Here is a 25,811-nt window from a genome sequence, read left to right as displayed (position 1 = left end):
TGATGCATGCAGACTTTAAAATATTAAGTCACATAAAAATGAGAGTCTTTTTGTGCGTGAGGAAAAAAGCATTTCACAACTTTATCACAAATACTCCTACTTAGTCTGTGTTTCACATAGAGTTACAAGACTATGAAAGTTAATGACGTGGTTTATACTGTATTTTACAAATGAAGGAAACCAGGATCCAAAGAGGCTAAGTAATTTTCTTGAGAGAGATCAAACATGATAGGGGCTGAATATAGATTACTATATTTGGCGACTGTAAAATCAGCTATCCTATCACTGATTCCTCATTCATTGTCTCATCAGATTTAAAGAGCTTATTCTAATTTTGTACATTTAATTTTAAATTCTTATATAATTTCTTATTAAAATTTAATTACTTATTGAAGATGAAAGCTCAGCTTGACTTCACAGTGATCTCTTCTTATCCACCAAACTGATTTGTCGTTTGAGAGTTGTATTTTAAATTAAAATTAAATCAAATTAAATTAAAACTCAAGTCAAAGAAGCTCTGAGTTCTCCTTTTGTTTTTCTTTAAAAAGGAAATTTTCATCTATTTTAGGTCAGTAAATTGTTAAAAATTAAACTGTTTTTGTGCTCATAAATCTATACAAAGGGGTCTTCTAGACAGAGCGCGTATTTATAATTAAATCAAGTAGTATGATATTGAATGGCACAGTATGCCAGGGTTTTGGATTACCAATCTATGAAACTATTTCAAGACATTTAAGTCCATGTGTTTACTTCTGTCCACAGTAAAAATTCTTTGAAATGACCAAATGAGTACAAAATAAGCAAAATTTGTTTCAGTGCTGAAAAAGGGAAAGGATATCATCAATTCTCCAAAAGCTGTCAGGTCTTTCTGGAAACCACAGGACTGGGAGGATTGGATTTAAAGGACACTACCTTTATAGTCAAAAGAGTCAAAGGATGGAACCTCTGAGGAAATAAGTACATAAGATTCCTCTAGTAGAAGTCCAAATGCAGAGAAACAGTAGTCGGTATCTATAGACTTCCCTGTATCAGGGGAAAAAAATATACTCATTAATTGCTGGTGGGAGGGTAAATGGATACATTTTGGTAGGCCCTTCTGCAATACTAGATGTATCAAAAACCTGAAAATTTGCAAAACTTCTGACTGAATTACCAGACTGGTGTACAACAATAAATGTTCACTGTAGCATTCTTTATAGTGTTTGAAACAATTGGAAAAAAGACCTAAATTTCCACAAATAGAATATGTTAGATAAATCACACTAAACTGATACAACATACTGTGCAACCATAGTATAGATGTGTAAATATGAGGAGCAAACAAGATTAACTAGTAGGTTCAGTCTCTGTGTGTGGGGGGGGTGTGTGTGTGTATCTGAGGCCTCCCTCACATCTATTGAAATGGAATTTGTTTTATAACATATTGTGAAGTAAAAATGCAGAATATAAAACAACTTATAGTAAGATCCCAATTTATTTAAATATATTTTTAATTGCCTAATAAGATGGCAACAAATATATGACTAGTTGCCTCTACTTCATGGAATTTATGAGGAATTATCTTCCCCATTAGCAGTAATATTCTAAGTTTTTCTATACTGATTTGCTTGAGTAAAAATAAATAGAATTTTTAAAAATTCTGTGAATTGCGAATTTTAAAATAGTTTGTTGCACAGTATTCATGACATTGAATCCAGTATGTTACTAAGCTGTGTGTGCATTTCTTGATCTTGGTAAACTAGGACATGCTGTTCCATAACCAGATCCAGGAGGGAAAATGCACTATCTCATTTGAAGGATGCAAACATATTTAGTCAAACAAGAAACTGGCTCATTTGAGAGTTTTATAGCAAACAAGGGCAGAAAGTAGTTTGCATAATTTTCTCATGCTCCTTTTATAGTGTTTATCTTTTATAAGGCTCTTTGGAACAGTTGCTTGTCCACCTGTCAATAATGTGTCCTTTTATAGACTCAACCTTTTATTGCTCTCATGCCCTTGATATATAGTAGTCTTAGAAGTAGTATTGAATATGGTGGGCAAAATACTAATTTTAAATTTAAAAGGCCATCTTTTATAGACTAAAATAGAGAGTTTTGAATGACATGAAGAGAATAAACATATTATAAAATCCTGTTTAGGGACACCTGGGTGGCTCAGTGGATTAAGCGTCCGACTCTTGATTTTGGCTCAGGCCATGATCTGAGGGTCCTGAGGTTGAGCCCCACTTCCAGTCAGCCCTCAGTGAGGAGTCTGCTTCTCTCCCTCTACCCCTCCCCCTGCTTGTGGGGAATACTCTCTTTCTCTCTCTAAAATAAAACTCTTTTTTAAAAAAGATTTTATTTGAGAGAGAGAGAGAGAGAGAGCACAAGAGGGGGGAGCGTCAGAGGGAGAAACAAGCCTCCCGCTGAGCGGGAAGCCTGATGTGGGACTCCATCCTGGGATCCCAGGATCATGATCTGAGCCAAAGGCAGACGCTTAACCAACTGAGCCATTTATTTATTCAAGGGGCACTGGGTGGCTCAGTTGGTTAAGTGTCTGCCTTTGGCTCGGGTCATGATCTGGGGTTCCAGGATGGAGTCCCGCCTTGGCTCTCTGCTCAGCTGGGAGCCTGCTTCTCCCTCTGCCTGCCACTCCCCCTGCTTGTGCTCTCTCACACTCTGTCAAATAAATAAATAAAATCTTTAAAAATAGAATAGAATCTATTTAGCAGGAATAAAAATAAATTCATTGTTTTATCAACATTTTTGGAAAGTTTGTTAACAATTATATTTAAATCACTATCCTATGAAAAACTAAGCCAAGTAGCATTCATTTAAATTTGTTTTTATGGAACATAATTCTGCATCAATTCCAAGTGAGAATATTTGTGTTGTGAGTCTATCAATTACATAAATATTTTGGGCATGCAAACAGTTGCTTTAACTTCTTTTTAGTGGAATAAGATATCTAGTATTTCTCAATTCACATAAAATTTGTCAAGCTGTGTTCTACATATATTTATTGACCTGCATCCTAGAAGTGTTTTGCATGATACTGAATGAACACAATCCTACAAATCTGTATGCAGGAATACATTTCCATTCATAAAGGGATATTATCCAAGACCTTAAGTAGAAAGCTGCCCACCCTTTGTTTTGTGCAATTAGATTCCAAGTTCCCTTTATATAATCATGAGCAAGAATAATAAATGAAGCAAGAGAAATTCTGTTCTTGTTAAAAAGCAAACATCCTTACACACACACACACACACACACACACACACCAGTTTTCCAATACCACCACTTCCCATTCCTAGTGATATGAGATGTGGGGCTAAAATTTAACATTCATGCAGAGACATAGGAGTTAAATATCACATTTTCATATTGTACTTGGGAGAGGACTTCATATTTTGCTTGATAGAGTTTGCAAATTGTGCTTTCACATTGCACTTTGAAACATTTGTTTTCTCTGAAACATGGTAGCTAATTGGGCTAACAATTCTTAGCTGTCAAGAGCAGTTTTAGATGTGGTCCCTTTCTGTTCAGTGTGTGATGATTTTAAGACTGCTTAGAGGACAGAAGTAGACAGCCCTTCATCAGGTGTACAATGGTAAAGATCTGCTTTTTTCTTAAGAGGTCTGTTAATTGGATATGCATGCAATACCCAAGGGGCAGTGAAAAGATAAGACAGCAGTTAAAGTCTGCAAAGTGAATGAATTTTTTTAGGTTCAATTGTGATCATTTTGCCACCTCTACTTTCACTGGTGCCTTCATGCATTTTATCTTACCTTACCTAGTGAGTATTTTTGTCGATCTCCATGGAATTTTCTTGAGATGTCTTATCTTCTGGTTCTCAATGTAAATATACTTGGAATAAAATAAACCCAATGGTGTTATCTATGAAGAGCTGGTTAATAGGAATCTATGGTAATATTTTTGAAATGGAATGGAATTGTATTTGTACTTAGAGTGTATGTTTTTACTAGTTATCTAAACTTTAGAAATGCATGCTTATTGTCATTGTATATGAAATAGTATAGAAGTTTTCTTGAGCTCAATTTCTTTCTTTCTACTGGCATTGACATCAATCATACAATGTTTTGAATATTAAGATCTGCAAACTAAATTCTCTCTTTTCTGAGCAAAACAGTTGAGGAAGTTCATTCAAAAACCAGCCATGAAAATTAAGACATAATCAAACCAAATGTTGCAGAAGACAGGCAAAGTTCCGTACATTAGGGGCCATAAAGTCAGTCTAATATGATAGGCAATTATTCAGTCAGTTAATTGAAATTGTGATAAACATAATATGAGAAACATATGCCATGTTCTGAGAATGTATAAAATGGGAACTCTCCCTAATTTGGTGTCAGCAAACCGTGAGTTATTTTCAAAGAAACCATCACACACTTTTATTTTTGAATAAACTTAGTTGTAAGCCTGGAGTTATAGCTAAAACTTGGTTTATAAGAGTTTAATATCTTTATCACTTCTTTTCTAGCATAATTTTCAAACTTAATAGTTATCTAGTGTTAAGTTCTTCATAGTCTTAGGGGTTGGTTTTGGTATGTGTATTTTCCTTACTCAGCAATAACAGGCAGACTTGAAATCATTTCACACCTTGTATCTAAGTTTCTGTAATAAAATATTAATTTTCATCAATTAGTTAAAACACACCCATTAATAATATTACCTAAATCTATGTTAAATGTCCAATTAAATATCTTTAAGTGCCAAATTTATAACTGCTGTAATTTTTTGTTGTTTTTAGTTTGAAGATAAAAGCCTAGCTTCATGTATCATTGATATTAGCCACTCTGACAGGTGTGAGGTAATATCTTATTATAGTTTTGATTTGTATTTCCCTAATGCTGAGTGATGTTGAGCATCTTTTCATGTATCTGTTGGCTATCTGGATGTCTTCTTTGGAGAAATGTCTGTTCATGTCTTCCCATTTTTTAATTGGATTATTCATTTTTTGGATGTTGAGTTTTATAAGTTCTTTATATATTTTGGATATTAACCCTTTATCAGATATGTCATTTGCATAGATCTTCTCCCATTCCATAGGTTGCCTTTTACTTTTGGTGATAGTTTACTTCACTGTGCAGAAGCTTTTTATCTTGATGAGGCCCCAGTAGTTTATTTTTGGTTTTGTTTCCCTTGCCTCAGGAGACATAGCTAGTAAGAAGTTGCTATAGCCAATGTCAAAGAGATTACTTCCTGTGTTCTTCTCTAGGACTTTTATGGTTTCAAGTCTCACATTTAGGTCTTAATCCATTTTGAATTTATTTTTGTGTATGGTGTAAGAAAGTGGTCCAGTTTCATTCTTTTTGCATGTTGCTGTCCAGTTTTCCCAACACTATTTGTTGAAGAGACTGTGCCCCCCCTCATTGGATATTCTTTTCTGCTTTGTCGAAGATTAATTGACCATATAGTTGTGGGTTCATTTCTGAGTGTTCTATTCTGTTCCATTGATCTATGTGTCTGTTTTTGCACCAGTACCATATTGTTTTTATCGCTACAGCTGTGCAGTATAACTTGAAGTCTGGAACTGTGATGCCTCCCTTAATTTCTCTTCCTGCTGCTTCATTACTGATGTATAGAAATGCAATGGATTTCTGTACTTTGATTTTGTATCCTGCAACTCTACTGAATTCGTGTATCAGCTCTAGCAGTTTTTTGGTGGAGTCTTACAAGTTTTCTATATAAAGCATCATGTCATCTGCAAAGAGTGAAAGTTTGACTTCTTCTTTGCCAATTTGGATGCCTTTTGTTTCCTTTGTTGTCTGATTGCTGTGGCTAAGACTTCCAGAGCTATGTTAAATAACGGTGGTGAGAGTGGATGTCCTTGTCTTGTTCCTGACTGTAGAGGAAAAGCTCTCAGTCTTTCCCCACTGAGGATGATATTAGCTGTGGGCATTTCCTATATGGCCTTTGTTATGTGAGGTATGTTCCCTCTAACCCTACTTCAAGGATGTGGAGAAAGGGGAACCCTCTTGCACTGTCGTTAGGAATGCAAACTGTTGCAGCCACTCTGGAGAACAGTGTGGAGGTTCCTCAAAAACTTAAAAATAGAACTACCCGACAAAGAGGCAATTGCACTACTAGGTATTTACCCAAGAATACAAAAATACTAATTTGAAGAGATACGTGAACCATGATGTTTATAGCACCATTGTCTACAGTAGCCAAATTATGCAAAGAGCCCAAATGGCCATTGCCTGACGAATGGATAAAGATGTGGTTATATATACAATGTAATATTATTTATCCATAAAAAAAGAATAAAATCTTGCCATTTGCAACAACATGGATGGAGCTAGAGAATATTGTGCGAAGTGAAGTAAGTCAGAGAAAGACAAATACCATATGATTTCACTCATATGTGAAATTAAGAAAAAAAACAAATGAGCATAGGGAAAGAAGAGAGAGAGAGAGAGGCAAACCAAGAAACAGATTCTTAAGTCTGGAGAACAAACTGATGCTCACCAGAGGGAAAGTGGGTGGGGGGTGATAGGGATTAAGGAGTGTACTTGTGCTGATCACCGAAGCACTAAATTGTACTTCTGAAATTAATATTACACTGTATGATAACTAACTGAAATTTAAATAAAAACTTTTTTTAAAATGCCTAGTTTCTTAATAGTCCTAGTCTGATTCATTAGTATAATCTCATAATTAATATCAAAGATTGGAAAACAATAAAATATCATGGAGTTCTCCTGAATTGCATTTGGGATTTAGACTCTGAGTTATTTCAAGACACTTATATTTTGAAATTTAGACCTAATGGCATTTAACTTGCTACTAACTTGGTCCAACATAAATGTACCTTTATATTCTGTGCTTAGAGTGGGAAATAAAGATTACGGTTTCATTTAAACATAGTAGGGAGGAGGAAAAAATACCAAAGATATGTGGAATTAATTCTAAAATGTTATAATATTATATTCCCTTATTGAGAAGTATCCTACTATTCCCAAACTGAATATTTAGAAAATCTCTAAGACCATCAACACATTTATGAATATGTATTTTCCTTCCTATTTTCTTTAGTTTTCCTTTAAAACTAAAATGAAAATACAATCAGATATTGCATTTTGACAGGTATAACAAACGCACTGACTTACTTAGCTCATAAAGTTTTGACATCAGCACTATTTCCCTAAATGTATTTTAAACCCTTATAATTCTTTACATGTGAACTTCATAAAGTAATGATATGGATATGCCAAATATCCAATTCTTATTTTTGTGCAGTAATGATTAGTTAATAGATTGACTGAAAATAGTATCCTGTTTACAACTCCATTATTCCATTTGTAATAAAGTTGGCATCCTCGAATTGTAAACATGTTTCTAGTTAAAATTAAATGTTTACACATGATGAACACAGTCTTCTTGTTTTACTCTTTCTAGATTAATCATTTTGCATAGGAACATCTAAGTCTCAATCTCTAAACTATAGGATAAATCATAAAATTAAAAGAATAAGAATCTGAAATCCAGGATGGTTTTGTTATTCATTCAAGATGTGAACTTGGCCAATCACTTCCTCTTCTTGTCACCTGTTTTCCTCGTCTAAAGAGTGAATCTGTTTCATTTCATGGTTTTCACTTTTCAGCAGTAGAAGCCTCTTGTCAGACAATATCTTATGCATAATTTCAGCATGTATATTAAAAATAATAATAATGGAGCTTCTCTTATAGAAACAGGAATGATGGAGAAGGGCAGTGGAGTAGGGTTGGGGATTTTAGAGCCCAATCCTATATACTGAGTAGTCCTCACCTTCCAATACAACCTGTTGAAGATGGCTCTACATCAAATAATTCCTTGAGTTCCATGGACCATATTTTGAAAATCATGTAATTATATATGATCATTACATTTCTTTAAAATTCCAAAATAATGTAATTCTCAATTTCATAAATTGAGATGTCTTTCAAAGTGCTGAAAATCCTGTTGTACTTTAAAAAAAAAAGAAATGTACAAATAAGTAGGTTTCAATTTATGCTAAGAAGGATTCTAAGGTAAAAAGCTCACACGTCATACTAAAGCCACTGACTTAAGTATTCCATAGAACAGTGCTATAATCCCAAATAGTTTCTATTTTAGGAAATAAATAAATTGATAAAACTCCAAAGAACCCTTCAAATTCATAAAAATCACAGAAGTCCTTTAGTTAAATGTTAATTCTCTTGCCCATCTTTATTCTTCACTGGGGAGATGAGAAAAAAAATTAATATAGGGGTTAAATTTAAAGGCAGAATGTGCTTGGGGCACCTGCGTGGCTCAGTACGTTAAGCATCTGCCTTCAGCTCAGGTCATGATCCCAGGGTCCTGGGATTAAGTCCAGCATTGGACTCCCTGCTCAGCCAGAAGCTTGCTTCTCTCTCTCCCTCTGCTGCTCCCCCTGCTTGTGCTCGCGCGTTCTCTCTCTCTGTGTCAAATAAATAAATAAATAAACAAACAATCTTTAAAAAATAAATAAATAAAGGCAGAATGTGCTTAAAAGCTTTTTTTCCCTTCCTAACTTTGGTTACCAGTGAATGAACACTTCCATCAGTACACACATACACACCCACTAGACTCTTGCAGCCATAGTAGGTAGAGCATTAGAAAATGAGGTAGAAAAGAACATGTTCTCCAGAATCTTAAATTGCTCAGAAGAAGAAAAGCCTGTAGGAGATGGAGTTCTTCACCAGGGGCCACTTCGTTAGCCTGCTACTGACATGGATCCGATGGTTACAAGGCAGGGGTGATGTGTTTTCACTGTTGCTAATTTCTGATGTCCTTTCTGAGCAAGGGTTCTCTATCTAAAATTAAGAAAATGAAAAAAGCAAACTTTTAATCCCACAAGGACCCAAAGTGAACTTGTCCCAGCAGTTACCTTATATAGACCCTCTGACACACTTATCCTTTTGCAAAAATACCGAGTACAGATCATTACTTTCCGACACTCATGTGCAGAGACCTACTTTATAACACTTCAGGGAAGTTAATGTACTAGATCTTGAAATGCCTTTCTGGAAAGTGAAGTAACTTATGGTTTTCTTCTAGTGGCACTGTTAACTCTTGTATCATTTTCAGGTCCATGGGGCCGATGCATGGGAGATGAATGTGGGCCAGGAGGCATTCAGACCCGGGCTGTGTGGTGTGCTCATGTGGAAGGCTGGACGACATTACATACAAACTGTAAGCCGGCCGAGAGACCCAGTAACCAGCAGATCTGTTTCAAAGTGTGTGACTGGCACAAAGAGTTGTATGACTGGAGCCTGGGACCTTGGAATCAGTGTCAGCCTGTGATTTCAAAAAGCCTGGAGAAACCCCTTGAGTGCATTAAGGGGGAGGAAGGCATTCAGGTGAGAGAGATAACATGCATCCAGAAAGAGAAGGACATTCCTGCAGAGGATATCATTTGTGAGTACTTCGAGCCCAAACCTCTCCTGGAACAGGCCTGCCTCATCCCCTGCCAGCAAGACTGCATTGTGTCTGAGTTTTCTGCCTGGTCCGAATGCTCCAAGACGTGTGGCAGCGGGCTCCAGCACCGGACGCGTCACGTGGTAGCACCCCCCCAGTTTGGAGGTTCCGGCTGCCCAAACTTGACGGAGTTTCAGGTGTGCCAGTCCAGCCCCTGCGAAGATGAAGAGAGCATGTACAGCTTGCATGTGGGTCCCTGGAGCTCGTGCTCGATGCCCCATTCGAGACAAGTAAGACAAGCAAGGAGACGTGGGAAGAATAAAGAACGGGAAAAGGACCGAGGAAAAGGAGTGAAGGATCCAGAAGCCCGGGAACTTATTAAGAAAAAGAGAAACAGAAACAGACAGAACCGACAAGAGAATAAATATTGGGACATCCAGATTGGATATCAGACCAGAGAGGTTATGTGTACTAACAAGACGGGGAAGGCTGCTGATTTGAGGTAACATTTTATAACCATTAACTGGGGGTGGCTCTCTGTCAAGGCCATGGGCTAGAAAGTACTTAAGGCTCTGCTGTACTAAGTCCCGAGATTCACATGTGCACAACCTAGAATGAGCTACCCCCAAGTATAACATGTTCTATTTTAAGGCACTTAAGCTTTTGTGGGTTTCCTGACATTATCTGTTTTGCTCATGTTTAGGCCCTCTACTCCTAGAGTTCATTTAAATGTTCCTGTCAAAGATCTATCATGAGCTCTTCTCCATGAGGTATTACTCCTTTTTTAGGTCAGTCGTGCTGTTTCCACCTACAATGGGGGAAAAAGAAAACTTACTTAGAAGGTACAGTTTGGGGATTTTGAATTCAGATACTTATTTTAGTGAGAATAAAGCACACTTGTAATCTCTCCAAGTTTATAACATTTTCAGAATTACCCTATACAAAAAATCTAAACAACCACCCAGGGAGCTATACCTAAGAATAATTCACATTTTATAAAATGGAATAAATCTCCCTAGAGGGAAAAAGGGGAACCAGAAGAAACTAAGGTAAGTAGACATTATTTAATCATGAGTAGCCTAGTTTAGAAAACATGTAATTAATTGGCTGCATGTTCTAGACAAATTATATGTCAAATGATCTCTGGGTAAATAATGACTATGTTATGAAAGGCTTTCTCATGTGTGATTTATTTGTTGTGAAAATATTCATTGAGGATTATTCATTGAGGATTATCTAAAGGATATGATGTTCTCTGGATATTCTAAATTTTGCTCTTGGATAAGCCAGACCATCTGGGAGTGTCTTATCTGGATCATTTGCATAATTGCTTTTTTGGTACTATTTATGCAGTTATGGTTTGGACTGAACTGAGTGAAATTATGGTAACATCACTCAGAATTTTATATCATCTTTATTGTAAAAATGACATTGAAAGTGTCATCTACTCCATCATGCAGTCTGTTCTCTTGATTAAAAACACATAAGATAAATTTCACTGAAGCCTCAACCCGTGTGCTCCTGGTGAGCAGCTGGGTTGCTTTCCTTATGGTCCTGGAAACCTTGTAACGGATCACCTGTTCCTGTTTGCTTTGGCTCCTGGGAGCATGAATAGGACTGTGGGGCAAGTGTGTTGCTCACCGACATACCCCACTGTCTTCATCTTTTTCTTACCATGATTTCCTTTCACTCATTCTTACCTAGTGATTTTGCCATCCATGGATTTTGAAAGCTGGCTAAAAGCCTTTTTAGTACAGGATATAGTTTAAAGAAATGAGTGAACAAATAAACAATTGATATATCTAGACAATAATTTTTCTCAGCATAGTGTTGCTCTGGTCGCCATTTTTAGGATATGTGCTAGTCCCTCCCCTCTTTGTACTTACACAGTTGTGTTTTCTCTCGGCCACACAGTAATCTGCTTTTTCTTCATCTAGTGACATCAGTCCAACTCCTTTCTTGGTCTCATTAGTGGTTGCTTGATCTCCTGCCTTCATCTTCCAGGTTCCCTACAACTCCTTAAGAGTATGCGTATGTACGTATGTTCACCTCTGATTCTGTATCATGTGAGTTTTCATTTCAATCCCTGTTTTACTCTTTTCTGACTATCCTTATTCAGCTGATTTCCTCATTTCTTTTCTTGAAATATTATAGTTATATTAGTTACTTGGCTCTCACCAAGTAATTAAATGAACCTCCAAGGCAACTTGAGTTGTATCCTGCTGTCACCAAGTTAACATGCTGTAGACATTTAATTTAATGTTGACCACTCAATTAAAAGTGTAATTAGGATAGTACCTCCCACTGCATAGAGCCATAGAGCCTAATATTCCCATTTGATTGTTTGAAATAAGCAAACACATTTAAAAATTTGTAGATCATTTGTCAAGTTCTTATATTCTATTAGAAATATCCTAATATAACTTATTAGGGTATAGGTTAAATTTAAATTGGTTATTAATATTTCTTGCATGTAAGAATTATACATAAGAATATATATGGATAAATACATATGATTAAGACAGTTAAAGTCTTAGTGAAGAGGAGATAAGAATCAGGTACTTTGACCTAGGTTTTGCTCAAACGTTGCACCACATCATTGAAGCTAGTGAAATAAAGAGTAAATAGTTAACACCAACAAAGCAGAGGGCCACAGAGCACAGACTTGATGATCAAATTTAAGTCTTTCACCTTATATCAGATTCAGAAACAATTTTGTCATGTCAGAGGATAAAATAATCATTTAATAAGGCTAAAAACATCTGTTAGAGTGACAAAATTAATTTAGCTAAATAAACCTAAGAATCTTAGGGAAGCAGTTCATAGGAAAATAAATATAACTGTAGCAGAATTACTGCTAGAACTTCCAAGTTTCAGATGATAAATCTGGCCTTCTTTTTGCTTTCAAACATGAAAATCAATAATAATGAAAAATACAAATGAAAAGTCTGTTATTTCATGACAATAGGAAACAGTCACAGTCTCAAACCACAAATGACAGAGATTTAGAGAATGTGGCAAAATTAAACCTAACCAAAGGAAGAAACTTAGAAGGGTGTTATGTCTTTGCACCTTTTGTAAATACTCAAAATCTCTGAGTAGGCTGAACTTTGTGAGGGCCAAGCCAATGACATCTCCTTAGTATGGCATGATCTGTGTTAAAAGAAAGGGCTGCTGAAGCATCTTTGAGTTTGTTTGAAAACAGATGGCATAATAGGCAAAACTGAACAAGAAACTCACTATGCCATTACTGCCAAGAAAGGACTGCCAGTTTGATGGATTGAGGGATTAAAGTTTGATGACCAGTGGACGAGAATTCTAAATCACTACACATACACACCGTGACACAGGGGGCTTCCCTATGAACCAGTGAGTTTCAGCCAAGCTTAAGTAGAGTATTGCCCCAGGCCAAGAGTTGATACGAAAGTAAGGACAAGCAGTTCTCCAAGAAATCAGAGACAGTAAAGGAAATATGGTGTTTCTGAACCAAAAGCAGAATGAGGAGCTAAGAAAATTGAATGAGCTTAACTCATTAATTGAATGAGTGATTTGGCAGGGCGCCAAAAAAGAAATGGAGGGGAATTAGAAACAAGGAAAAGAAATGGAATTTACATTAGAAGCAATAAAAAGTGGAAAAATATCTTGTGAAGAGGAGTCTGTGATATAGAGAACAATTTGAGAACACCCAAGTAAACTAATTTTTTAAAAAAATGATGGATATGGAAACAAGCAAGGAAGATCACTCCATGAAACTCTGGTGTTCTTGAAGATAGGACCAGAAAAAACAAATAACAACAACAAAAAACCCCACAAAATATATAATAGAAGACTTTCCTGAAATTAAGACTTTAATCCACAGATTGAAATTGCACACAGGTAATATTCTTCTAGAAGAGGTTGAAATCATGTCCTCATGGAAGAACTGGTGTAAAATATTTTTTTTTTTTAAAGATTTTATTTATTTGACAGAGAGAGACACAGTGAGAGAGGGAACACAAGCAGGGGGAGTGGGAGAGGGAGAAGCAGGCTTCCCACTGAGCAGGGAGCCCGATGCGGGGCTCGATCCCAGGACTCTGGGACCATGACCTGAGCCGAAGGCAGACGCTTAACAACTGAGCCACCCAGGCGCCCCCAAAACTGGTGTAAAATAATTTTTTATAAGGAAAGACGAAGAGACATCAGACTGAAAGCCAGCGCAATACTCAAATTGTGAAACCCTAGAAGCATTTCTGTTGTAGTCAAAAATAAGACAGGACAGCACATTAACTCCACTTTTAGTTAACATTGATCTCTAAGTACTAGTTAATGTAGTTGAAAAGAGAAAGAAGTGAAAATTGGAAAGCAGGTGGAAAACTTAAGATTTTTTTTTCCAGATATTATGACTGTACACTGGAAAACTCAAGAGAATCAATTGAAAATATAAACAATAAAATAACTCAATGAGGGGGGCAGTGGATGGACACAAAAATAATATCAAAACAATCAATATATTTCCTAGATGCAAATAACAATTAATTAAACATTATGGTGGAAACAAAAGATTAAAATACTGCACTTACAAAAGTAAAAAAGACCATAGACGATAAGAGACTCTTAACAATAGGGAACAAACTGAGGGTTGCTGGAGGGGAAGGGGGGGGAAGGGATAACTGGGTGATGGGCACTAAGGAGGGCACTTGATGTGATGAGCACTGGGTGTTCTATGCAACTGATGAATCACTAAATTCTACCCCTGAAACTCATAAAGCACTATATGTTAACTAACTTGAATTTAAATAAAATTTTTAAAAGATTTTTTAAAAAGACGAAATCTGTAGACACACCTAACTATAAAAGTTCTGCATAGAGGGCGCCTGGGTGGCTCAGTTGGTTAAGCAACTGCCTTTGGCTCAGGTCATGATCCTGGAGTCCCGGGATCGAGTCCCACATCGGGCTCCCTGCTCAGCGGGGGGTCTGCTTCTCCCTCTGACCCTCTTCCCTCTCGTGCTCTCTGTCTCTCATTCTCTCTCTCAAATAAATAAATAAAAAATCTAAAAAAAAAAAAAAAAAAGTTCTGCATAGAACACCAGACTTAGAAACATAAAAAAAGAGGTGCCTATACCAAATTGTCCCAATACTGTTACTGTAAAATTTATAAGGGAAAAATAAGCATATAAGAAAGGCCAAGGAACTTTTGAAAAATAAAAGTAGAGAGAGAAAACTAATGTCCCAAGATAATTAAATGCATTTTAGTCTATAAAAATAGTAATGGTAAATTTATGTTCTTGCATGAATAATCAGGGTCAAATAGAATGGGGTGTAGAAATAAGATCTGCAAAACCCTGTAAAATGTTGCCTATGGTGAAGGAGCATTTCCAATTTGGGGGGAAATTAATTAATTTGCTTTGTTTGGGGGCAATTGCTTTGCCATGTAAAGGAATACGAAGAATTGTGAAAGAAAAAAAAAGACGAGTTGTATGCTTTGGCACTTGTTATACCAAAGCAAAGCCCACGTATATATGCAATTCTTAAAATTTGTTTTTATAATATTAGAAGAAATGGTAAAATTTTTAAATCTTAAACAAGGACACTTTAGAGTACAGAATGGAGAGATCATGCAGGAAAATAGTCAATTACATTTTTTTAAAGATTTTATTTATTTGACAGAGAGACAGCGAGAGAGGGAACACAAGCAGGGGGAGTGGGAGAGGGAGAAGCAGGCCTCCCGCTGAGCGTGGAACCTGATGTGGGGCTCAATCCCAGGACCCTGGGATCATGACATGAGCCGAAGGCAGACGCTTAATGACTGAGCCACCCAGACGCCCCGTCAATTACATTTTTAAAAAAGAGTAAATTTTGCTCAAGAAAAATATTAATGAAGTTAAAACCCGAGTAGCAAACTGAGAAAAAAATATTTGAGCATATAATTGGCAAAGAACTAATTTTCTTTTTTTTTTTTTTAAAGATTTTATTTATTTATTTGACAGAGAGAGACACAGTGAGAGAGGGAACACAAGCAGGGGGAGTGGGAGAGGGAGAAGCAGGCTTCCCACTGAGCAGGGATCCTGATGTGGGGCTCAATCCCAGGACCCTGGGACCATGACCTGAGCCGAAGGCAGACGCTTAACGACTGAGCCACCCAGGCGCCCCAGAACTAATTTTCTTAATACATATGAACTCATAATATTAAGAAAAAGATCAAAACCTAATTGAAAATAAGCAAAGGATCAAGAGAATGAAAAGGTAAGTCACAGACTAGTAGAAAATATTTGTGAAAGGCACTTGCGATAAAGGACTAGTATCCAAAATATGCCAAAAAACTCTTGAAACTCAACAATGAGAAAACAACCTGAAAATGTGCCAAAGACCTTCACACCTCACCAAAGAAGACCTACAAATGGCGAACAAGCATATGGAAAGATACTTTATTTCATAGGTTATCAGGGAAATAGACAATAAAACAACAGAGAGATACTACTACATACCTGTTAAGAGTGGCCAAAAACCAGAATACTGGCAACACCAAGTTCTGGTGAGAATGTGAAACAGTAGGAACGCTGATTCATTGCTAGTGGGAATGCGAAATGGTTACAGCCATTTTCTAAGACAGCTTGGCAGTTTCTTACAACATTAAACACACTCCTTACCATATGATATAGCAAATGTGCTCAGTGATATTTACCTAAAGGAACTGAAAACCTATATCCACACAAATATCTACACTGAGATGTTTAACAGCTTTATTCATAATTGCCAAAACTTGAAGGCAACCAAGAGGTCCTTCAGAAGATGAATCAATAAACTGTATCGCATTCAGACAATGGAATATTATTCAGTGTTAAAAAGAAATGAGCTATCCAACCATGAAAAGATATGGAAGAAACTAAATGCATAATTACTGAGAGAAAAGGCTACATACTGTATGATTCCAACCGTATGGCATTCTGGAAAAGGCAAAGCCCTCTTCCAGAGACAGTGGAAAGAATTAGCAGTGTTGTCAGGGTTTAGGTGGAAGGGAGAGATGAACAGAGGGAACACAAAGGATTTTTTAGGGCAGTGAAATGACTCTGTATGATATTTTAATAGATATATGCCATTTTACTTTTGCCCAAACCCATAGAATTTAGAATGCCAAGAGTTAACTGTGGTGTAAACTGAGGACTTTGAGTGATTATGACATATTAATGTAGGTTCCATTCTAGTGAGTGATGTTGATGATGGGGAGGCTCTGCATGTATGAGCGCAGGAAGTTTATAGGAACTCTCTGTACTTTACACTCAGTTTGGCTGTGAACCTATAACTGCTCTAAAAATCAAAATGGATTAAAATCAGCCAAGTATAGGTTCAGGTCACAGAAAATATGCTAATCCTCAATCATAATTAAATACAAAAACAATGTTTAATCCCATTTTCACCCTTTCAGATTAGTAAATAAAAAGTTTAATAATGTGTCAGGGATCACTAAGCTTCAAGTTTTGGTAATTCACTAGAAGGACTCACGGGATTCAGCATATAGTTAGTTATGTCTGAGATTCATCACAGTGAAAGGATACAAAGCAAAAGCATAAAGGAACATGTGCATGGGGAGAAGTCCGAAGGAAACTGTATGAGGTTCCCCTGGAAATTTGGAGCTTCCAGGGTCCTCTCCAGGTGGAAATTCATAGCCTAGACTTAATTCCTCCAAAGAAGAGTTACAGCAAATTGTGCAAAGCATTATCTGCTAGGGAAGTTTATTAGCGTCTCGGTGTCCTAAAGTTTTATTGGGGGTTGATCACTTGGGCACCCTCTGCTTAGCATATGCAAAAATCCCAAACTCCCAGAGGGAAAGCAAATATTCACTGCGAACCACATTGTTTATACAAACAAATTGAGCATAATGAACATTTATAGCAGTTTTCTCATTCAGAGAAAATTTTTTAACAGTGTAGAAAACTGTTGACCAGTTAAGTTCCCAGATGCCTGCCAAGGGCCAACCCTGCAAGCAGGTCTTTCTAAGGATAGAAGTCTGAGACTGGATATTTTACTAATAATAGTATTTAATATTAAAGAATTGGGGAAAACAGACATATTCTTGGTGGGGCAAAAATTGGTACAACCTATTTGAAAAATAATTTTGCAATATGTATCCAAATTTTAAACGGACACTACCTTTGTCAGTGATTCTATTACTATGAATTTCTTCTAGATAAATGTACAACTCTCACTATAGCATGATTTGATACAGCAAAACAATCTGAATTCCACCAATAAAAGGACTACTTAAATCACAGTGCTTCCCTGTATGGAATATGTAGTTATTAGCAAATGAAGTATGTATATCAGTCAGGGCTGTTATAACAGAGTACCATTGACTAGGTGACTTATAAACAACAACACAATTTAATTCTCATTGTCCTGAAGGCTAAGAAGTCCAAGATCAAGGTGCCAGGAGATATGCTGTCTGCTGAAAACTCCATTCTGGGTTGCAGACTAATGGCTTTTCATTGTATCCTCACATGGCACAGAGTGGGAGAGAGCTCTCTGGGGTCCCTTTATGAGGGTACTAAACGCATTCATGAGGGCTCACCTTGTGACCTGATCACCTCTCAAAGGCTCTGCCTCCTAATACTATCACATTAGGGGTTAAGATTTCAAAATATGAATTTTTAAGGGACACACACATTCAGTCCAATGCAGTAATTGATTTCTAGACAAACATGAGAGAGTAAAGGCAGTTTTATTCCACTGTCCTGCCTTCACCAGAAATGCCATTAAAAGAGACAAGCTCTTCAACATACAGTTAAAAAAAAAAAATGGAAAAAGGAAAGAAATCTAGGACTTGAGGCTTGAAAGAGATTCCTTTAAAGTAATTGGGATACAATCCTGAAAGGTTTATTGAAGGATCTTTTCATTGGATTATCTCAGTTGGGGGTGGGTGGGAGGAGAGCACAGACAAGCAACAGGGAATGTGGAGGAAGGTCCCTTAAGAGCCAGTTCTTCACCCCAGAATCACAGGGGAAGTGTAGCTGGAGAATAATTCAGCCAGAATGTAACTTCCTGGGTCTCCTGGCTGAGAGAAGCTGTCAAAGATGAAGTGGAGAAGAAAGGGGGTAGAGGAGGCAGGCGTCTCCAGATTGCAACAGCATAGCCTGAGATTTAAGGCTTTGCTATGAGCGGCCCTCACCTCTGGAAAGTTTAGCTGTCCCACATCGCCTCTTCCTGAAATAAAGTCCTGAATCTGCATATCAAAGACATAACATGTTTCAGGAAGAACTATAAAATCTGCTCTAAGTAATACCAGAAACATTTAGTGAAAGTCGTGCCTACTTTGGAAAGTATCTTCCATTTAAACATGCCTTGTTTTGGTGTATTGTTTGACAAAGGCAATTAATTGTAATTATAAATCCAGTGGAAACGCTGCCAGGAAGTATGGGAAATTCCACTTGGTACATTCCTGAGGGACTAAGACAGAATTGGGATCTAAAACAGATTTATCTTGGCTAAGCCAAAACAAAAAACAAAAAGAAAAAACCCAGATCTATCTATGCAGTTTCTAGGTAACTCAGTAAGGCAGACATTTATTTTAGGCACAAATATATAAGGGCAAAAAATAACTAGGTCTCATAAATACAGTTAACTGACCTTTGACAAAGGAACAAAGACAATAGAATGCAGCAAGGAGAGTTTCTTCAACAAACAGTGCTGGAATAAGTGAATATCCAAACACACAAAATAAAAATCTAGACAGAGACCTTAATAACCGTCACAAAAATGAACTCAAAACGCATCATAGACCTAAATGCAAAAGGCAAAACTACTATAAAACTTCTAAAAGGTAATATAAAATGTAGATGACCTTGGGCATGATGATACCTTTTTAGATACAACACAAAAGATGATCTATGAAAGAAATAATTGATAAATTGTGCTTCATTAAAATTAAATGCTTCTGCTCTGCAAGACAATGGCAAGAGAATGACAAGCCACAGACTGAGAAGATATTTGCAAAAGACGCATCTGATAAAAGACTGTTATCCAAAATACACAAAGAACTCTTAAAACTGAACAATAAGAAAACAACCTGATTTAAAAAAAAAAAAAAGGACCAAAGACCATAACCTCACCAAAGACGAAATTCAGATGGTAAATAAGCATATGAAGAAATGCTCAGGGGTCATCAGAGAAATGCATATTAAAACAATGAGATACCAGGACACACCTGGTAGAATAGCAAAAATCCAGAATACTGAAAATACCAAATTCTGATAAGGATGTGAAGCAACAAGAATGAATATTGCTGGTGGGAATGCAAAATGGTATAGCCAGTTAGGAAGACGGTTTGGAGGTTTCTTACAGAACTAATCATACTTCCATATCATCCAGCAATCACACTCCTAGGCATTTACCCAGAGGAACTGAAAACTTATATCCACACAATATCTACACAGTGTTGCCAGGTGTTAGGTAGGAGAGAGAAATGAGTAGGGGCAGCACAGATAACTTTTAGAGGAGTAAAAATAGTCTGTAGGATCTTATAACGATGGACATATGCCATTATATAGTTGTGCAAACCAGTAGAATGTACAACCCCAAAAGTTAACTATAATGTAAAGCATGGATTTTGATTGATTATGGAGTTTTTCAAATGAGTGATGTGATATGGGGGAGGCTATGCATCTGGGGTGACAGAGGGTGTATGGGAAATCTCTATACCTCTCTCTTAATTTTGTTGTAAACCTAAAACTGTTCTTAAAAAAAAATCTTAAAAAACAACTGGCTAAGATATGAAGAGGAAAATAATCTAGTATCCCTGGAAAAAATGGCACACTGGAATCTTTTTCTATCATTTTGTTATCAATTATACTTTTCCTCTTAAGTCTTTATACAAATTCAGTCTCGTATTTCAGATAGTAGTGACTAATACTCAAGTAGCTTTCTGCATTTTTCTCCTAAACTTATACTTTTCTGACATACCCTTTCATCTTCAAAATTATATGTTAAGATAAAATTGTATTTCTTCTCAACACAGTCTCTTTGTGCCTAACTCCTATTTTACCTTAGAACACTAGCTGTTAACTACTCCATCCTTCTCTTTAAGTGAATATAAAGCTTTATAATAGTAAAATAAATAAATAAATAAAACACAACAACCAAAAATCTGGCTGAATCAATAAGAGAATTTAAGTAATAGATAATTAGGAGAATTTAAGTAATAGATAACTAGGAGAAATAAGTAATAAAATAGGGAAACCTATTTATCCATGGCTTCACAATGTTGAACAAGGATTTTTGGGACTCTGTTTTCTCGGGTATAAATATGTGTGAAGGGAGTCAGTGATGAGCAGGGGAAGGAGGAAGGCGAAATATCTCTGAGAGCCTTCCACGTTTTGTGATTCCTAAGAATTCTGAACCAAAACCATATCTAAAATTGTGACTATGAAATCCCATATATCTTTCCTGGCAGAAATTTAGTTAATTTTGACATGTTCTAGAAATCCGTTCATACGGAAGCATCAGAACGAATGTAGAACAGGACGGCTCTCAGTCTTAAAAGTAACGGCAGTTTTTACTCAGAAGATGTGCTGCAGAATTCCTGAGGGTCTGTTCCCGCAGGATGACTCAGCCAATCGTTGAACTTGCAAATCTAATTCTAATCTTACCAAAAAGAAGGGAGTAAATTGCCCACTCTTTAAAGTAATACTGACTACTTTTAGGTTATTCAGAATCCATTTATAAAATGACTACTTCTCATGCATAAATAGCAGGCTTTTAGATTAAAAAACTTTCTGTAACATTGGAAGTGTTGATTTGCCTGCCATATGCTCACCATCGTTTTTCAGAAGCTCGCCTCAGCTTCTTGCTGGCTGCAGCTGGCTGAAGAAATAGAGTCAGTATGCCCCCATTCTTTTGTAGATGGTATATAGCTAACGGAGGTATGTGGCTTTGCTCATCTCAGCATGTAGAGCTGACTGGGCAGTGTATTACATTTACATTTGCGCTTAGAGAGTCACTCTCAGCCCTTCTAGATGTTGCTATGTGCCAAGAGGCTGGTCTCAGAGCAGTACCTTAATGAGGCTTCCTGGTTCTCTTCTTTCTGGTTGGATCCTACCCGTAGGAGACAGCAACAGTATATAAGAAGGTGGGAAGAGAGGAGTTGAGTATACATTCCTGTCTTTTTGGGTCAGCCACTGACTGTGAGTTCTTCTCACAAAAGGCTACAGCCCCTGTCCAGCAGCTCCGCCCTGAAACTTTAGGTCCATCTCACGTTCTGGTAAAATCTTTTACCTTGGTCTCCTTACCACCTTGGGGTGATAATCTTCCCATACTTGCTAGCCCCAGGGTGCTTCACCATCTGTTGGTAATTTCTCTGAACACTACCCACACTTTTATTAATAATCCTTTTATTAAACTCTTCTCATTTAACCCATATGACTTCGCAATCTGTTTTCTGCTGGCCCTGATGGATATGACAGCTATACTAGAGTATGATGGAAAGAGAGAACTACTTCTATGTCACTGCTATTATATATTACAAATTAACTATGCATTTGTTTAGTTATTTACTTTTTTGTTCAACAAAGTACAAGACATACTGGGTGCTGGAATATATAGACAAAAAAAAAAAAGAAGAAAAGAAAAGCAGAGGCCCTAATCTCAAGGACCTGTACTTTGCTATGAAAAAAGTGGCACAAGAAAGCAATAAAATATTACAAGTGCTATCTCATGTCTATAGAGAGAGTATACGCAAGTGACAACCTAGGCAGCAAGTTTTTCATGGAGGGAGGCTGACAAGATCAGAAATGGCCTCGTGGAGGAAATGCTGCTAAGGCTAAGGATTAGAAGGTATGCATAAGAGAGGAGAGGATGATGGAAGAAAAAAATGGGAACAGCATGAGCAAAGGCCCTGAGGTTTGCATCAGTAGTGATTCACTGAGCAAGGGTGTGATGTACACAGATCATTCACACATCGAGGGATTTCCTTATAAAGGAATGAGAAGCTAAACTAAAGGAAAAGCCAGGCAAATCTTAGAGGTTAAGCTTAAATGTTTAGATTTTATGTCCTGTGGGTTGGGCATTTCCACATTTATTAGAAACGGTGTTTTCAGCTTGCTCCAGGATAGGTAGCATTTATTTATAAATTACATCCATGCACTATTAAAAAATATGTACACTACTAAAAATCATAATAATTAAAACTATGCATAAGATAAAGAAATAAGAAAACAGTACTAATATTTTGCTAATCATTGTGGCTTTGCATTATCTCTACCTAAAATCTTAACGCAAACCATGAAGAGTTGCATTATTAGTGGTAGTGATTTTTAGTCTAATATACACTTTTTATAAATATATATTTTATATAAATATATTTTATAAAAGTTTATGTAATATATGAATACAAAATATAAACATATTTTATAAATATATATATTTAGTTTTATATATAAATAAACTTTTTACATTGGTCAGTGGAGATTCATGAATATGATTACCATGTTATATACATATTATAATTAACCAATAAACAATGAATAAGCAGTTACTACGTGTCCAACATTGGCCAGGTACAGAATTAACTTTGCACTTACATAAAACATAATTTTTATGTGGAAATGCTTTGAAAAGATCACTGTGTATAAAATAAAGCAGGTATTACTCTTCCTATAATATAGATAGCAAAGTTGAGTATCAGAGTTTTTAAGTAACTTGCCCAGGTTACCCAAAACAGCAAAAGCAGAGGGCAGCAAAGTAGCCTGGCGCAGGGTGGCCCGGCTATTGTAGGTGTGAGACCCGTGTGCTGCCCTGGATGCCTCGGTGGCATAAGGTGGTTCACACGAAAGCATTTCTAGGAGGAAGCTTAGGCTCTGTCTCAACAGATAAGGACATATTTCAAAACTTGAAGTACATCCATTTTTGAAATAGTCTTCTTGATACCTTTTGTTTTAGGGGAGACAGCTTCTTTCAATCTGATCTGATTGTCATCTCTCCTCCCCACCCCCCTCCCCGCCTTTTTATAATAAGGCTGATTCATAGCAGACATGTCAGTCTTCCCTTCTTTAAAAAAATTTTTTATTGTTATGTTAATCACCATACATTAATTTTTTTTTTTTTGCATGTTCCCAGGAAGTGCCCCATTTAGATTACAGAGCATAACAGTGTGGGGAGAAGCAAAGCATACACTTACCTCGAATCAGTAAAAAGGAAGCGCATGTATTTTCGCGCTCCTACCAGCGGTGTTGACATTACTTCACAATCATAGAGCAGTGGACTGTCAGGGCAGATGCCAATAGCTCTGTATACACTTCCACTAGACCAGCATTGGGATCCAAGATAGCTGCTCTCGTCAAAATTTTATAAGCCAGAGAAAGCTTGTCTTCTGCTCTTTATTCAGCATCCCACACTGACTGCATGACATTTTTCTATTCACACTTGAGTTTATGCACGCCTCCTATCCTGATCTGTTTACCTATGGTATTACCTAAGTTTCCTTCTGCTCTTTTCCTCAACCTAATTTCATTCCTTGAATAAAAGATACCTTTTCAGTGGTGCACTTAAAGCAACAACAAAACTGATTATATTATGACAGGTCTCACATTTCATTAAAAACTACATCTTGTTAAATTTTGAAAGTTTTCTCAAGTTACGATATCTATTATGTCAGGAAATATAGTATATGTATATATAACCTATGTAATAGCAATAGGTGATTGCTACATAAGCTACTTCATCAAAGATAGACACGATATTAGCCTTTCTCCCACTCCACTAAGACAATTCCTAGCACACAATTGGTTCCCAATAAATGTTCAAGTACGAAAATTGAGTCTTTCTGTTTTAGAAATTGAGCCTTTTAGTGAATAACTGAGGCCACTGGGAAAACTGGCACTTCTGCAGGTTATGAAAAATGCAACTGAGGGCACCTGGGTGGCTCAGTCGGTTAAGCGTCTGCCTTCGGCTCAGGTCATGATCCCAGGGTCCTGGGATCAAGTGCCGCATCGGGCTCCTTGCTAGGCAAGGAGTCTGCCTCTCCCTCTGCCTGCCGCTCCCCCTGCTTGTGCTCTCTCTCTCTCTCATTCTCTCCCACTCTCAAATAAATAAATAAGATCCTTAAAGAAAAAAAAGAAAGAAAAATGCAACTGAAATGTGCTGAAGAATGTCCTAGGACAGATAAATCCTATTCACCTAAGAGAATATAGGATATAGGTATTGGCTCCATTCATAAGACAATGTTTCAAATGTATTTTAATATTACTGTGCCTGGTTAACATGAAACAGTTGTTTTGCATAGTTAAATAAAATATATTTTCTAATATATAAAATGCATGATTTTTTTAAGGAGAAATCACATATATCTTCCTTGATATTATAAATGTACTCCAGTAGTTTCTGAGCATTAGTCTAATCAGTTTAACCTTTGGTACACTTATAAACATCCTGATTTACCTTGTCAGTTACTCCTGTTTTTATATCTTGAGGCCACTAAGCTGTTTAGTCACAGCTCTCAAGTAACTGGCACCGAAGATGGCAAACTAAAGGCTACTGTTGTCCATGTTTACCTGTAAACTTGTAGCAAATCATCTTGAATATCATATCATTGTGACCACCAGGGTCACTTCCCACATCCTAAGGCACGATGGTCTGTCTCATCAGGCCTGGGCTATCCTCACCTCTCCTCTAATACCTCTCTCTCTGACCTCACAGGAGTATTTTTGGTTTTAAATGATGGCCTATCATGGAACATTGAACAAAAGGAAGCCCTTAGGTAGTGCTTTAAATCTATTTAAGTTAAAGGAAAGTACTGGGACCAGAGACCAACCTTAAGTCAAATTGTAGATATCATGATTTAATTCCCCTTCACATAAAGTTTAAAATAAAGTCCATTCCAATTTCGTCACTTTTCCTCAGAGCCTTATTAATATCTTCCATTCGATTGTTCTAAGTTTAACTTTCTTCTTTGGGCCTGTGTGAGAGCAGACTTTCTTGAGCTGGCACTTCCTTGAGCAGCCTGGCCACTGTTTGGGGCAGTGACCTTGCATCTCCCTAACAGCAATTGTGATCTCACCCATTGTTTTTGTGTATTTGCTGGAATTCTCCTACTTTTATGTGGGTAGTACTGAATCTCCTTCTGACTGGAATATAACAAGAAGGGATTTAAATAGGAGGAAATGCTTTCAAAAGGGAAAAAGTCTGCATAGGATAAGGAATTAAATAAATTATTAATGCACTTTTGTATAACCTAATTAAGAATGTGCTCACTCTTTTAGCATCTACTAATATATTGTATTAGTAATTTTGTTCTTAAAATTATTCCTTACATATTAGGCATGATTTTAACCCTCTACTCACACTTTTACCTTGCTATATCATCTTATTATAGAGTGATTATCTAGCTTTTTCCCAAAAGTTTCTTTGACAGATATTTTCTTATTTAGTATAAGTATGTGGTC

At 36.7% G+C, this 25,811-nt stretch overlaps 1 protein-coding gene across 5 annotated transcripts in view; it reads left to right on the top strand.

The window, feature by feature from the left end:
* The window catches only part of THSD7A (thrombospondin type 1 domain containing 7A), a 441,557-nt gene that overhangs the window by 176,658 nt on the left and 239,088 nt on the right, over positions 1–25,811 (top strand). For all 5 annotated transcript variants that reach the window (XM_035020648.1, XM_035020650.1, XM_035020649.1 and 2 more), the window contains exon 2: positions 9,076–9,907. In XM_035020648.1, coding sequence (XP_034876539.1) covers positions 9,076–9,907 — 832 coding nt within the window. The remainder of the gene's footprint in view (positions 1–9,075; positions 9,908–25,811) is intronic.

Source organism: Mirounga leonina, unplaced genomic scaffold (genome assembly GCF_011800145.1).
Source record: "Mirounga leonina isolate KUSES-001 unplaced genomic scaffold, KU_Mleo_1.0 Mir_174, whole genome shotgun sequence".
Taxonomy (NCBI): domain Eukaryota; kingdom Metazoa; phylum Chordata; class Mammalia; order Carnivora; family Phocidae; genus Mirounga; species Mirounga leonina.
The sequence above is the reverse complement of the archived record's forward strand: the minus strand, read 5'-3'. Positions and strand labels throughout refer to the sequence as shown.